At 41.8% G+C, this 16,529-nt stretch overlaps 1 protein-coding gene across 2 annotated transcripts in view; it reads left to right on the forward strand.

Moving 5' to 3' along the window:
* Nucleotides 1-16,529, forward strand: part of DDX25 (DEAD-box helicase 25) — a 20,575-nt gene extending 4,046 nt beyond the window's left edge. For both annotated transcript variants that reach the window (XM_007082724.3, XM_042957756.1), the window contains exons 5-12: nucleotides 1,196-1,288; nucleotides 1,377-1,479; nucleotides 2,971-3,085; nucleotides 3,944-4,121; nucleotides 11,057-11,294; nucleotides 12,388-12,550; nucleotides 14,592-14,780; nucleotides 16,242-16,529. In XM_007082724.3, the coding sequence (XP_007082786.1) occupies nucleotides 1,227-1,288; nucleotides 1,377-1,479; nucleotides 2,971-3,085; nucleotides 3,944-4,121; nucleotides 11,057-11,294; nucleotides 12,388-12,550; nucleotides 14,592-14,780; nucleotides 16,242-16,303 (1,110 nt within the window). In that variant the 5' untranslated portion in view covers nucleotides 1,196-1,226 and the 3' untranslated portion in view covers nucleotides 16,304-16,529. The remainder of the gene's footprint in view (nucleotides 1-1,195; nucleotides 1,289-1,376; nucleotides 1,480-2,970; nucleotides 3,086-3,943; nucleotides 4,122-11,056; nucleotides 11,295-12,387; nucleotides 12,551-14,591; nucleotides 14,781-16,241) is intronic.

Here is a 16,529-nt window from a genome sequence, read left to right on the forward strand (position 1 = left end):
AGCCTGGAGCCTGCTTTGGACTCTGTGTTTCCCTCTCTTTCTGCCCCTCCTCTGCTCGCAGTGTGTGTGTGTGTGTCTCTCTCTCTCTCTCTCTCTCTCTCTCTCAAAAATAAATAAACATTAAAAAATTTCTTTAAATGCTAGCTCAGAAGGATGAGATAATATTGTGTCTTCCACTCCTAGACAGAATTGATGTAAGGATCACCTCGACATAATTTTGTCTTCTCTGAAAATTGCTGTTAAAGCATCAAAGTTTGTCATTCATTAAAAAGAATTAAACAGAGGGGTGCCTGGGTGGCTCAGTTGGTTAAGTGTTGGATTCTTGATCTCAGCTCAGGTTTTGATCTCAGGGTTGTGTGTTTAAGCTCCATGTTGGGCTCCATGCTGGATGTGGAGCCTACTTAACAAAAAACAAAAACAAAAAAAAAACAAAAAAAAAGGAAAGAAAAGAATTAAACAGTAAATCTCAGTTTTCTGCTTGTGTGGAAAATAAGGCTCTCCTGGCAAGTTAATACACTTTTATCAGACAGGTTTTTCCTTTTTTGCTGGGTTCAACTGAAAGTTCACTGTTAGGCTCTTATTACTGTCCTCAGCCTGGGCTTGTAGCGTAGCTTATTATTTTAATGGTAAAACTGTACAATCATGATTGTATATGTTTGGAATTTGAGGTATAAATTGTATATTTCTAAATATTACTTTTGAATCTCAGTTGCAAAGTGGCTTAATTTAAAAATGCACCTTTGGGCAATGAGAAAGAATGAAATATGGCCTTTTGTAGCAACGTGGATGGAACTGGAGAGTGTGATGCTAAGTGAAATAAGCCATACAGAGAAAGACAGATACCATATGGTTTCACTCTTATGTGGATCCTGAGAAACGTAACAGAAACCCATGGGGGAGGGGAAGAAAAAAAAAAAAAAAGAGGTTAGAGTGGGAGAGAACCAAAGCATAAGAGACTGTTAAAAACTGAGAACAATCTGAGGGTTGATGGGGGGTGGGAGGGAGGGCAGGGTGGATGATGGGTATTGAGGAGGGTACCTTTTGGGATGAGCACTGGGTGTTGTATGGAAACCATTTTGACAATAAATTTCATATATTAAAAAAAATAAAAATAAAAATGCACCTTTGGAGTTTGTATTTCGGAGGCTGCTGACCAATCATAGGCTTTGTTTGCTTTTTTTTTTTCTTTTGACAGGAAGGAAGAGTTATTAAAAGGGATCTATGCAATGGGATTTAATAGACCATCCAAAATCCAAGAGATGGCTCTCCCTATGATGCTGGCACACCCGTGAGTTTCCAGGGCAGTGCTATCCCAACTTCATTATTTTTAGTCTCCTGTATGCAGTTTATACCCAGGCATCTCCTCTTTTCTCCAGACCTCAGAACCTCATAGCCCAGAGCCAATCTGGAACAGGAAAAACAGCTGCTTTTGTGTTGGCAATGCTAAGCAGAGTTAATACCTTGGAATTGTTCCCACAGGTAAGAAAAGGCTGAGGGAGAGATGGGAATGCTTGAAGATGCCAATGATATTGTAGTAACGGGTCATATTACTTCAATGATGTGCTGGCATTTAGAATAGACATTCTTTCATAAAATCACAGAGCATTGGGCAGCAGTAGGGGACAGTGATTGGGAACACTGCCTTTATAGTTTGGTTCCAATCCCAGCCTCTCTGCTTACTAGTAGAATGTCTTAGGTGAGTTAGTAGATCTTTCCATGTTTGTTTCCCTGTCTGTAAAGATAACATCTATAAAGGCGTGGATCATTCCTGACTCTGAGCACAGTGTAGAAACCGCTCATTAAGCATTGAATGCATGCATGAATGTATGAATTCATGAATGAACGAATGCCTCATAGGATTGTCGTGCAGATTAAGTAATGTACCTCTTTAGCTCTGTGCTAGGCCTAAAGTGAGCATTCACTGGTGATGACTGTAGGACTGGAGGATCACCTGGTCCACCTCCCCCTTTAGCAGAGGAGGAAACTGGGGCTTGGGGAGGGAAGTGTCTCGCATAAGGTCACAGATGTGAAGAGTGACTGAGCAGGGGCAGGAATGGATCTTGCCATGTGCTCAGTCTGGCTTCCACTCATGGAAAGTGGTATTCTCTCCCTGTTTCTCTAACCTGTACTCATCAACTCGTTTGACAAGCTGAGTACCTGAGTACTGAGTGCACTCTATACCTTGGGGAAAACAAGGCTTCTTTTGGTAAGTTTACAGTTTGATCAGCAGGATAAGCTGTGGAGATGGATGACTAATGCCCAGCATTTGAAACTTTGTGCTTTTTTAGAAAAGTTCACTGAAATAAATATTCAGGGAGGGTTTGATATGATGAATAAAAACTCTTCAGGAAAGACTGTGCATGAACACACATTGAGAAATGTGTGTGGAAACAATTTTTAGCACTGTAGCTATGTTTTCCTCTTCTCTGTATCGCAGATTCTTAACTGATCTTAACAAATGCATTAAACATCACCAGTTTCTTGCATCAGCTTCTTCATTCATCAACCAGATAGAGAGGGGTGGAAGTAGCAGGAAAATTTTAGGGAATATTCTGCCAGCATTGTATACGGTGGATCAAGCAGGGGGTGTTCTGGAAGTAGGCAAACTTAATAGCAGGCAAGAAGTTATGAGGGTCATGCTCAAGCTGTGATTTGTCTTGCATTATCTTTCTTCTGGATTCCCAGCCTCCCTACACCTCACTGTCCCCCACAAAAAAAGCATAACCTGTGGCTCTCTATAACTCTTTAGAAAGGAATATGTAAAAGGTGTTTCTCCACCTTCAGCCCCCACCCATATTCAGCGTTCACCTCAGATCTGTCAGCTGCTAAATTGTGTTCAATTGAAGATATTTTAGTCAACCAAAATCTCCAGTTTTGCACATGTGCCTCTTCCTGAACAGACTTTAATTGTATGTCAGATTTGCACGATGGCTTGCATGAGTCTTTCAACTTACCCTTTCTCTCTCACAGTGCCTCTGTCTAGCTCCTACTTACGAACTGGCTCTGCAGACTGGTCGTGTGGTCGAACGGATGGGAAAATTCTGTGTGGATGTTCAAGTGATGTACGCCATTCGAGGGAATCACAGTATGTACCAGAAAGCCGGTCCTGGCTGACCTTTTAAATCCTCACTCCGGCAAGCATGTTACATCCCTTCCCGGCTTTTTTGTCTGTAAAGCGGGGGCTATGACAGCACCTGTACCGAAGGGTTGTTACTAGAATTAAATGAAGCGGTGCAGATGACGCTCCGTGTGCATGCCTGGAGCATAAGAAGGACCCAGTAAATGTTAGCTACTTCATTTCCACATCCTGCAAGATGGTGCTTACATATATTTCTTTTTTGAGGCTCAGGCATTTTGTGCAGACAGCTTGTGGTGTTTAACTTTTTCATTAAAGTATTTCATGTGCATAGCAGAAAAAGATCTTTAAAACACAGGTCAGAAGGTAGAAGTGAAAGTTTTTCTTTCTTGTCCTCCAAAGGCCTATTTCCAAGGATAACTAGTTTTGTTCACCGACCTCTATTGTTTGCTTTCTTTTTCAGTTTATTAACATATGGATGTACATGTATGTATTTGTTTTTGTAGAGTGTGAAAATGGGAGCACTATTTTCTTAGTGTCTACGAACTTAACATAGGGACACCGTCTGGGGACAGTTTGTAGGGTTTCCACCACTGTGCCAGTGCTATTGCTGCAGGGTGGCTTCTTAACCAGACCGTGGGCAGAATCAAATAGTCAAGACTGTTATTACTAAATCCTAGGAAATGAGGAATCTGTCCTAAAGCTCTGCAAAATCAAAATCTGAGAAGGCCCTCAGGGTTTGCATTTGCAAAATCATCACCAAATGTACTTTGACTGAAGAGTCCTGTGTCGCATCACCCTGATGTGTGGATTCTTAGGGTCATTTGCATCGCATCTGAATGAGTCCTTCGATCCCTTTCTCCCTAGTTCCCAGAGGAACCGATGTCACCAAACAGATTATAATCGGCACTCCTGGGACTGTCCTAGATTGGTGTTTCAAGCGAAAATTAATTGATCTGACTAAGATCCGTGTATTTGTCCTGGATGAAGCAGACGTGATGATTGACACACAAGGATTCTCAGACCAAAGCATTCGTATTCAGAGGTAAGTTTCACATCCATCCTTGTTCTTCCTGAATCTTCCGTCTGGAGGGGGAGTTTGATTTGTCTGCTGCTCCTAATTGCCTTCACTACTTAATTCCTTACTTCTTTTGCCTTTGAAACAAATTTGGGGTTCCATATTTTCACCAGTTCAGCGGGCCTTTAGACTGCTGGCATTTGCTGGTTTCTTCAGTTTGTAATCTTGCCTGACTGCTCTTCTTTTCTCCACTGGCCTACATGTGGAACCCATGTGGTGAGTTGGCACCAAATTGTGTTCCTAAGTTCTCTATTAGAGCAAAAGTCCAAAGAGAATTTGTTAAAACTTGATAAGGCTGTGGTGAGGATAACCGCTGGGGGGGGGTGGGTAGAGAACACAGTAATCTGGAATTGGGAACCACGTGGTCTAGTCCTGACTTTGCCTCTCATTTGTCGAGTAAATCCTGTTGTTTTCCTAGGCCTTTCTCTCAGGATCACCCAAGGGCCCTAAAATCACAGATCACCAGGCCTAACCTGCGAAATTCACCGGTTCAGAATTTCTGGGAGTGGGCTTTAGGAATCTATATCACTTGTTTTTAAAGAAAGCATTTATGCGCTCAGTATTAAACTCAAATGGTACTGAAAGACCCGTCATGAAAAACAGTGACCTCCTGCCCTATCCTGTAGAGAATACACCTGGGTTCTGGTATTAACCTTCATATATTTAAATAACATGCTCACGTGCCTTTTTCTTAATGTGTCATCATCTGCTGACTACCTTGTAGAGGAGGTGGGAATTCTGCTCTTTTGTACCACCACCCTCCCCCATCCTCCTGTCCCCTCTCTGTGGTTAGTTACATCGTAAGAGTTGGTTACGTTAATAGTGATATCATTAGGACATACAGATAACTGTTCGCTGTTGCACAGGGTATTACTATAATTATGTATTTTCTTGTACAACTGCTACCCCCAGAATTTAATAACTGTCTGTTTTCCTTCCTTTGGTTAGTATCACTGTGTGGGGATCTTTAAGTTTTCTCTGCCTATTTCATCATATGTGTCATATGAAAATGCTGTCTCCAGAAAGGCAAATACACTTAAAAAGTCCATCAATGTCTTTTTTTCCCTGAAACTCTCCCGAGCACACTCTCTACGGTTTCAGTCTGGACTTCGTTGTATAGCTGTCTCTCTAGGTCTTCCTGGCCCTCATTTACAGTTTGGAATCTCCTGTTTTCTGGGTCCCTTTTCTTGGTTTACTGTCAATTTACTCAGTACGCTGGAGTATATTCTCTAATGGCTTCCTAAAAAACAACGTCAGGAAGTTTACTTTCCATCTCCCACATGTCTGAAAATATCTTTATTGTACCTGTAAATCTGGTCTTTTGATTGATAGTTTGCTTGGATGTGGAGTCCAAGTTGAAAAGAATTCTCCCTATAAATTCAGAGTCAATGTTGAAAACAAAAATTTTTTAAATACTATAATTCCCTCAGTTCCAGTGTTGTTGCTGACATTTAAAGTTGTTCTGATAGCCAAACTTTTGTACGTGATCTGTTTTTTCTCTGTAGAAGCTTTTAGAATCTTCTTTCTCCATAGTATTCTGAAACTTGACAGTGATATGTGTTTGTTTGGGTTCTTTTTCCTTCATTCATTGTTCTAGACACATAGTACACTCACCCTGTTCATTTTTAAAACTTGTGCCTGCCAGATCTGGGAAAATTTCTTAGGTTATTTTTTTCCCTGCAGTGACTAACTTTCTAGAGAGCAGGACACAGCCATGCCAGACCAAAAAAAAAAAAAAAAAAAGTATATATATGTATACATATATATATGTGTGTGTGTGTATATATATATATATATATATATATGAACATAATGTAGAAGAAATAGTCATACATGTGTGTTAACATAAAAATGTGATAAATGGTATATTTCTTTAAAATTGTATATTCTATATTTTCTGTTACATAAATCCTACAATTTAAGCAAAACAACAGAACTAGTTAAGTGGCTATTGGTCGTAATTATCAATAGAACTAATTAAATGAATAGTATGTATGAGAAAGATATAACAGTAGTTTATGTCATTTTTGACATCATAATTTAATTTTTTTTAATTCTTTATGCATGCTTAAATGTTGTCAGCTGTGCTGTTGTTATGTTCTTAAGATACTTAAATAGAAGACTTTTTACAAGGAGAATGTCAACACAATAGGACTAATTAAACAGCTGTTACCTCTGTTTAAGGACAAAATCAGCAATGACCTATTTCTTTTTGTCTCCTAGTGCAGTAGGCTGTTTCTACTCCTTCTCTTTCCTCCTCCAGTAATACTTCTCTGAACTGCCTGCAGCCTTCTTTCCTTGTATGTAGTGGTAAAACTGAATACAGTCAAATGTAAAATTCATTTTGACTTGAAGCTCTGCTCTTATCGAGCTTACACCAATTCTTGGTATTAGTCCAGTGTGATGTCCTCTTAACAAGAGTGTTTAAGGGGGGCGCCTGGGTGGCTTAGTCGGTTAAGCATCCGACTTCAACTCAGGTCATAATCTCATGATCCATGAGTTCAACCCCTGCATCGGGCTCTGTGCTGACAGCTCAGAGCCTGAAGCCTGCTTCTGATTCTGTATCTCCCTCTCTCTCGCCCCTCCCCTGCTTGTGCTCTCTCTCTCAAAAATAAATAGAAACATTAATAATAAAGTGTTTAAACATGAACTATTTAAGAGTTTACTGTCTAGCAACAGTAGTTTTTTTAAACACGCAAGAATTCATGTCTAGCTTTCTAGAAACATCCACATCTATGTCTGCAGGCTTGTTTTGTAGACAAGCTATTTGTCATTCAGATCCTTCACATCTGTAAAATCCACCACTTAGGTTACCCGGGTCTAAAATGTCCATCGTTTTTAAACACTCTGAAGTCCATTAGGTAGCATTGTAATTCTCAGGGAAATGGTTGTGAAGCACCGAGGGGATTTAAGTCTGTGAAATCCAAGATGGATTCCGAGTAAGTTACAGTTTTTAGCAAAGGAACAAGAAAGCCTTGTTCAACTAATTCCCTTTTCTGCTGACAGTCTTGAGTTCTGAAGAAGTCTTACTTCCTTTAAAATGAGTATTTTTTTTCTTTTTTTTTTGCTTCAGGGCATCACACAGCATATCATTTCTGTTTTACCGTAATTCTTTTTTCCATTCCTATATTCAGCACATTTTCAAGTTGGAGAAAGATGTTCTTTTTGTCTCACACTTGGAAGATACGATTTTATGACTAACATTTTAACTCTTTTTCATGGCCAGCAGCAATGATAGGCATCTTATAGGCATATGTCCAAGGTGACTCTCTTCTTCCATTAACATACAGTAAAAAATGTACTAGATGCTTCTGCAGTTTTTAAGGAAACTAAAAAGTCACCAAAAACCTTGGTAATGGAAGCTCAGCATCACAGTTTAGCAAATTATATGCCTTTTATAAGTGTGGTCTACAAAGTATGCAGGATATTTAGCTAGCAAGATCTTTTTGTTTTCTTTGATAAGTTGATAGACTGAGTGGAATCTGTCAGAATTTATATTTGCATTGTCTGCAGCATATGCAGACAGTTGAACAAAAGCTAGTTTGTATTTGGATAGGATATCAACAGTCTTCAGTTTTAGATTTTCCGTGACTTATTAAAACTTTATAGAAGTCAAGGAGATGTTTTGAACTCCCATTTTTCAAGTCAAAGTATCTAAGACATAGGAGGAATATATTTCTTGTTGCTGTGATTTGACATATCATCCGGTATAGTGTAGACAGCATGATCATTGGTAAAATCTTATAGAATTAGCTGTACACTGAAAGTGGTAAGACATCTGTGGTCAAAATGTTCTCCATTTGTGCACCCACAGGACATTTTACTTGCAACCTCTAAACAGGAAATGTAAATTTCCTCAGTTTCAGAGAGATATCAAGGGAGGGATACAATAATGCATATCCATTTGTATGGTATGGCCAAACTAATTCAGCATCCACTGTTTCCAGCTGAGCACTGGTGTGCTTTAAAAAGGCAAAAACAGCTTTGAATTTAGAAATGGTGCCCATCTCATCCTGAACTTGTGATGTTTGGTCTCCACGTATGCTTTTCACATCTCCTCCTCCACCATGCTTTCCCCCTGTTCTTCCCTTCATGTGGTGCAGTTGCTTTGTTTTTGGTATTTACCTCTTTAACCCAGTTGAGTGTGTCTTTCCATCTGTCGTTAAAGTAACACAGTCATTTAGCTGCCTTTTTCTGTCTTATCTGGATCGTCCTGGCATTCCCTGTTTCTTTTCCATAACTTCCTTTTCTTGTCATGGATGCAATATGCTGCTGTTGTCTCTCTGAGGATGTTAATTATAGTATTTAAATTTTTTTTTTCTATTCTCAACATTGGCTCTGAATTACCTAAGTTTCTTTTTTTGTTTTGTTTTGTTTTTTGCTACAGTCTGTGTCTTTTGTGGTAGACCTTTCCCCCCTCGAATCTGGTGGTACAATGGCCAGCCTTTCAAAATCTAAAATTAGGAACCAAGAACCTTATTGACAGCTCCCCAGGAGACATGCACTTGGTTGCTGGCCTTCTGGGAGGGCCAGGGAGTGGGCTGTGTTTTCTCATGTGCATATTTCCCCTCATTCCTTATTTTCAGCTCTCCGCTTTACCCTTACCTTCTACTGAGGCTGGTATCCCCAAGTCTGGGATTTCTGCACAGACAGTAGACTTCTACTTGCACATGTTCAGCTGCCTGAAATGAGGTGGGGTCCAGTTGCTCCTCACACACATTTTCAGCCAGTCTTCCTATTTAAAATAATTTTGGCCAAAGATCAAGTGAGACTCCCTTCTGGCCATCCTTTACGCTAAGTTGGTGTGTTTATATATAACTGAGAACGAAGGATTCGGTAGCTGAAAAGGGCTGCCTACTCAAGAGAATATTAAGTAATAATTAGAGTGTTTATGTTGGTTGTTTACCCTTCCATTGTTGATTTTCTTCCTTTTGCTTAAAAAAGATTAAATCACAGTATTGTCCAATAGAAAGATAATGCAAACCACATGTGTAACTTTAAATTTTCTAATAGCCACATAAGAAAAAACTGGTGAAGTTCATGTTATATTTTATATATATCAAAATCAAAAGTAGCATATCAACAAGTAGTCAATTTAATCAATATGAAAATTATTAATGAAATAGTTTAAATTCTGTTTCTCCTACAAAGTCTTCAAAATCCAGGGTGGATTGCAGAACAGCCCGTGTTTCCTTTCCTTGTGTAGTCTGTGTACGTTGTCTTTTTGGAATGAAATGGCACAGGCCTTGGGATGCAAGTCCCGGTACCATCTTTCTCCAGATGGAGAACTGTGATATAGCAGATGGCCAAGAGTCTCCCCCACTGACCCCACTGACCACCCCCCACCCCAAGCAAGTTAATGCACAGTATCCTTCATATCTTCTGGCACACCGCCCCCACTTACTCTGGCCTCTGGTGCCCACAGCTCTGAGGGCTCTCAGGGGTTCTGAGAGAGCCACTGCCTTTGCAGCTCAACCGCCCTTGTCATCACCATTTCCATCTGTAGCGCTCATGTTTTCTTGTTTACCAGAGTTTCCCATCTTCCAGAAACGTATTGAAATTTCTCATCCACCAGTGTCTCCTTTTCTGTCTCCATGTTGTTGTAGATTCATATCTTTTTATCTCTTCATGATCATACTAGTGGTATGTGGGAAGCTAAGGAGGTACGCATGTAGGCAGTCTACCACAGTTGCCAAGAAGTCTATCAGATCGTTACTTTGGAAAGCTGCCCAGATGATCCAGACCCCAGACTTGACAGAGTACTTGGGACTCGCTGGACTCCATGATCTTTCCCGCTCTCTTGTAGCACTAATGCCTTATCTTCTAGGTGCTCTGTCTTCCCCCAAAAAACAATGATTTCTCTCCAGTGAAATCAGATTAAATTAAAATTTATTGATGTGTAAAATGTGTTCAGAGAAATACATGAATCACAAGTGTACGGTTGAGTGAATTATCACAAAGAGGCCGTGTTCATGTAACAATGGCCCAGACCAAAAAATAGAACCCCAACTCTCCAGGGGTCCCTGTGGCTCTTTTCCTATCACTAGCCCCCTTTCTTCAGGATTAACCTCTGTTTTGACTGCTCGTTCCATAGATTCATTTTACTCATTGTTGAACTTTATGTAAATTGGCCCTCTGTTCATCATGGGTTCAGCTCATATTTTGCATGCAGTAGCGTTTTTATCTTTTGTTCCCCTTTTGTGTATATCCAGGTTCTTCCCACTCCAAATAAAGTTAGCTGCGGCTGCTGTTCTTTTCCTCCCAAGAACTATAACACCTGCCATTGAATGTCTAGCCTGTTTCCTTCCCCACATTTAACTTTGTGTGAAACGATACCATGAAGACTATCTAGACCACACTCTTGGCTCCATGATTTTGCCTCTTTTAAGAAGACAATTGTCAGGGCGCCTGGGTGGCTCAATCGGTTGAGCATCCGACTTCAGCTCAGGTCATGATCTCACGGACTGTGAGTTTGAGCCCCACGTAGGGCTCTGTGCTGACAACTCAGAGCCTGGAGCCTGTTTCAGATTCTGTGTCTCCCTCTTTCTCTCTCCTTCCCCACTCATGCTCTGTCTTTCTCTTCTCAAGAATAAATAAATGTTAAAAAAATTTTTTTAATAAAATAAAAGAAGACACTTGTCAAGTGACACCCCATACCCTCCAAAATACATATCTAAATTTTGCCCTTGAGTTCTACATTCAGTTCATGTGTTTTTCCAGATTCTGGTTGGCAAGAAAGGGCAGGACACGTGGCCCTTTGCACAGAGGTGGAGCTTATGGGCAGCACTTCACCCACTGAGCCCTCATGGCAGTGGGTGTAATGTGCTTGAAGATGCCTCCAAGAAGAGCAACAGGGATGGCAGTGGCTGACGGCCCGGCCGTCTTCCCCTTGTCTCTTACAGAGCTTTACCTTCTGAGTGCCAGATGCTCCTCTTCTCAGCAACCTTTGAGGACTCTGTGTGGCAGTTTGCAGAGCGAATCATTCCTGACCCTAATGTTATCAAGTTAAGAAAAGAGGAGCTGACCCTGAACAACATCCGACAGTATTATGTGCTGTGTGAGAATAGGAAAGACAAATACCAAGCTCTGTGCAACATCTATGGTGGCATCACCATTGGTCAGGCCATCATCTTCTGCCAGGTAACTGCTGAGATCTGTCTTCGTCATGCCCAGACTTCCCTGCATGTGGAGGCGAGGGGATGGTAATACTAATAAGTGCCATAGAGCCAGGTGCCATCGAAGCACTTTTTGTACCGGAGGGTATTTAGTGTAATCTTCAGAAGAGCTTGGGATAGGAATTAATCTGTATTTTGTGGGTGAAACTTAGAAATATTAAGCAATGGAATAGGACCTCAATATGATGTTAAATAGAGGGCATCATTATTTTAGGGGGATTGCTTCTAACAGTTCCCCATTTAGGTTGATGTTTACTGTTGAGTTTTTACAGATCACCCTTCATCAGATTAAGAATGTTCTCGTCTAATTCCTAACTTACTATGAGCAAAGTAGCCACTCCGTCTCTCACTGTTAATATTACCCTGTTTTTATTTTCATATTTACTTTTTCCATCGGACATGTTTCATGTTCACGCATTGGTTTTATTTTCTCTCTACCCCACAAACACTGTAAGCTCCATGAGTGCAGGACCTCATCTGTCTTACTTTTGTAGCCCACTAGAATGGCTCCTGCCTGGCACAGGGACAGCACTGAACACATACTTGTAGAATAAAAGAAAGCTCGCTTCTGCCACGGACTAGCCATGAAACCTTGGGCAAGTGATTTCATGTTTTTAAGCTTTGGGTTTTTGGGTTTTTTTAATTTAGGTAGCTATGTCATCAGGTTGTTGTGAGAGCAAATGACTGTAATGCATGTAAAGATTTGAGCGAGATTCCTGGCAGACATGAAGCACTCTTCTTAAAGGGACTAAGGGTGTCATTACTGCATTATCCCATTTTGTCATCACACTACCACGTGAGGTAGGCGAGCATTTTATCTCTCCTTAATGGCTGAGAAGTCAAAGCTCCTAAAGGTTGAGAGGATGTGACCCTAGGAAGTACAGGGGGTGGACAAATTCCATGCCTATTCTAAGATTTCTCTAGGACTTGAGGGAGAGGTAAAGCAAAATCCCTGTGCAGCCATTTCTGGCTTCCCCATCATGCGTAAGTGAGCATTGCAAACACAGCAGGTCTGCTTTGACTTGGGATGCTGTGCTGGGTTTTGTGTTTTCATGTAGACTCGTCGAAATGCCAAGTGGTTGACTGTGGAGATGATGCAGGATGGCCACCAAGTGTCTTTGTTAAGCGGAGAGCTGACCGTGGATCAGCGAGCCTCCATCATTCAGAGGTTTCGGGATGGGAAAGAGAAAGTTCTTATAACAACCAATGTCTGTGCTCGAGGTGTGTGTGTGTTTGTGTATGTACACACTTAAAGTCAAGTTTATTGAAGTATATAATTTACGTATGATAAAACTCATGGATTTTAAGCATACAGTGAGATTTTTGACAAGCATATAGGGTCATGTAATCATCACTATAATCAAAGTACAGACACTTCCCTCTCCCTCCAGAACTTCCTTGTGCTCCTTTGCTGCTAGCCTCTTCTTCATATCATCTGACCCCTGGCAACTACTGATCAGATTTCTGTCTACTTTTTTGTCTCTTCCAGAATGCTATATAAATTAAATCATATATAGGTAGCCATTGTGTCTGACTTATCCTACTTGATATAATGCTTTTGAATTCATCAGTGTTGTGACATATATTAGTAGTTAGGTCCTTTTTATTGCTGAGTCATATTCCCTTGAATGGGTATACCACAATTAGTTCATTCACGAGTTGATGGACATTTGAATTATTCACAGTTTGGGGCTATTTTGAATAAATCTGTAATAAACATTCGTATGTAGGTCTTGTGTAGACATGTTTTCATTTCTCTTGGATAAATAAAGTAGGATTTGGGGGTCATATGGTAAATGTATGTTTAGCTTCATAGGAAACTGAAACTGTCTTCCAAAGTGACTGTACCATTTTTTATTCCCACCAGCAATGTAGGAGAGTTCCAATTGCTCTGCATCCTTGCCAGCAATTAATACTGCCACTCTTTTTCATTTTAGCCATTCTAGTAGATGTGTGTGGTATCTCATTGTGTTTTTGACTCCTGCTCCCTGATGACTAACATTGATCATCTCTGAGGTGTTTAATTTTAAAACTATTGACTACTTCGGGGAAAATTCTTTGTTTTTTCAGGAGACAGGCCTTCCTACATTATTCATTCTTCCCATACCCTTGCCTACACCCCATACTCAAACCATGTTTCCTAATTCATTCAGATAGAAATGAAGACCTGCTATGCAGGTGGAGCTCAGCACTGTGGAAGAGGAGCCTGAGAAAAGATGAGGTCCCAGCCCCTCAGGAGCTCAGCGTCTAGCACTTGACTATCTAGACCAGTGCCATCCAGTAGAACTTTCTACATTGAAGTAAATGTTCTGTTCTGTGCTGTCCAGTCGGTAGCCAGTGGCCATATAGGGCTGCTGGGCACTTGAAATGTGGCTAGTGTGACTGAGGAACTTGTAATTTGAATTAATTTAAAGTTAGATGGCCATATTGGATGGCACACCTCTAGACCTTGGAGGAAAGAGGGCGCCAGGAGCTCCAAGGAGGACAAGGGTTGTGACCGAGACAGCTTTGTAGTGCTGGGAGACAGAGGCACTGGGGGATCATAGAATTCTTCCAGAAACGTTAGATGTGAAAGGTTTTGAAGAAAGGGTAGAATCTAATTTGATAAGAATTTACAGTTTGCTTGGGAAATGGCAAGGCCGTGTGACTACAGTGTTGGATTTGAGTCAGGAGAGGAAGAGATGAGACTTCAGGTGGTTTGGAAATCTGGAATTGTTTGTGCTTCATCCTGTGCAGTTTGGGCAGTCAGCCCTGAACTTAGGTGTCCAGGACGTTGCCATGGTGACCGTGGTCAGAGAGATTGGAGGAGGAGAGAAGAGGGGGAACTTGTCTGGAGGTTGTTACAACAGTGAGGCAAGGGATAAAAAAAAGTCCTGGCTGGAACCATGACTGCGGCATGGAGTGGCGTGGGGTCCAGTGAAGGGTAGGGCACGTGAGACAGGGGGTCCTGCCGGGGACTTAGCACAGTAGGAACGGAGAGGAGGCTCTGTGGGCTTGGCGAGAGCCCTGTCCACAACACACGCTCTTTGTACATACTGAAACTTCTGTAGAATTAGCTTCTACTGACACTCTTAAATCTAGCATCCTAGGCGCCCTGGGCCAGCAAATTGCTTGACCACAGTATCCACTTCAGTGACATAAAACCAGCTTTTGTTTGTAAATGACGGCTGTTAAGAGAGAGTTTCCCTGGCAGACGGGGCTCATGAACAGCTGTGTCCTAAGGAGACAGTCGCAGGACCCCACAGTGTCTTTCCTCTTCCAGGGATTGATGTGAAGCAGGTCACAATTGTTGTGAACTTTGATCTCCCTGTAAACCAAGCTGAGGAGCCAGACTATGAGACCTACCTTCACCGCATAGGGCGGACGGGGCGCTTCGGGAAGAAAGGCCTGGCCTTCAACATGATTGAGGTGGATAAGCTACCCCTGCTTATGAAGATCCAGGATCACTTTAGTAAGTAGCACCTGTCACAGTGGGAACTGTGCATCCTGCTGATGGTGACAGTGATGGTGTCTGTCACGGACCCAGTACCCAGAGGTTTAGGGTCTATGGGGGCAGGAGCCAGGGAGTGGGAAGCTCCTAATCCACAGTGAGTGCTAGAGCTCCTAATGTGAGGCCGTTGAGTAAATCATCCATATACGGTAGCTGAAGAACAACTTAAAAATCAAGTGGAATTAATATGAGCTCAGGTTTATGTTATTGCCCATTATGGGACCCGGGGCAGCTTTTCATGTCCTAAAAGCACCATCCAAAACAAAGTAATAAAGTCCTTTAGGATTATATTTTGTTCCTGGAGTGCTTGGTGGCTCAGTTGGTTAAGCGTCCGACTCTTGGTTCCAGCTCAGGTCATGATCTCATGGTTTGTAGGTTCGAGCCCCAAGTCAGCCTGCTTGGGACTCTCTTTCTGCCCCTCCCCCACTCACACTCACACGCTCTCTCAAATAAACTTGAAAAAAATTATATTCTGTCCCCAGCTTCCCCTCTTATTTACATTTTTCTCTTCCTCTGGCCCCCCCCACCAACTAGGATAGTCCTAAATTCTGAGATCTGCTGCCCTTCTTCCCACCCCACATCCAAACAAGGCAGACTCTGGTAACCTTCTGGGCTCTTGGACCAGCAGCTTGCACTCTGATGGAAGCTCTGATGGAAGTTCTGATGGTAACCTGAGGCATCCACTTCTCAGTTACCCCTGGCCCCAAGGCCCACGGACATGACTGGGGAGCAGGGGGAGAGGTACACTCGAATGACCCCGAATATATCTTCACCTTTTGGGAAAACAGTACTTAACTTTTGTGGGAAGCAATGGACACTGTCCCTGGGGAAATGCATAGAGGCACACCTATGCAGTTTGGAATACGATTTTGGAAAGTCTAGACTGTAGCACATCCATGGACGCTTCAGGGAAGTTGATTAAGCAACTCTGTGTTAGGAGAGGCAAGGAGGGATGGCAGGCAGAAAGAACCCTTACCATCCATCCACGCCTGCTATGGTAAGCTCCTTATGACCAAATCCTGGGAAGTGACCTCAGCAGAGGCACCTTAGCTTCCCTCCCTGTTGCCATCCCTCACCCCACCCCACACACGCCCATTCATTCCTCCTAATAGGGCCACGCCCCTTCCCAGGCTCCCCTCACCTGCACTCTGGCCTTTTTTTCTGCCCCAAGGTATCTAGACACAGATGTTCTATTGTTTGGTACATTTGATGCTCTTTTAGTTAGTTTTAATTGGTTATTTTAATCCTATCTCTTCCTTATCTAATCTAGAGAATGTTCACTCTCAGGGCTTTCCATACAGGGGATGACAGGAACACGTATTTGTGAAGGTGTCACTGTCTTCAGATATTCAGAGCTGAGTGGAATGAAATTCTGTGTATGCCCCAGGCTAAGACTGCTTCTGTTCTCTTCCCTTCTCTTAGATAGCAGTATCAAGCAGCTCGACCCTGAAGACATGGATGAGATTGAAAAGATTGAATATTGAAGACAGAACTGTGTTGTTTGTGAAATGTCCTAGTTTATGTGAGAATGTCCCAATGGGTTTTGAAGGTAATTTTTTCCATTGGGGCTTTTTCAAAGTGAAACTGTTAAATATGGCAAAATAAATGTCATGGTAGCCTTAGTCTTAAGACATGAGGTCTTTTTGAAACCAAGTTGGTGTGAAGCACTGATCTTTTTGAATAAAAAAGCAAGATTATTTCTTATTCTAA

Source organism: Panthera tigris, chromosome D1 (assembly GCF_018350195.1).
Source record: "Panthera tigris isolate Pti1 chromosome D1, P.tigris_Pti1_mat1.1, whole genome shotgun sequence".
NCBI lineage: Eukaryota > Metazoa > Chordata > Mammalia > Carnivora > Felidae > Panthera > Panthera tigris.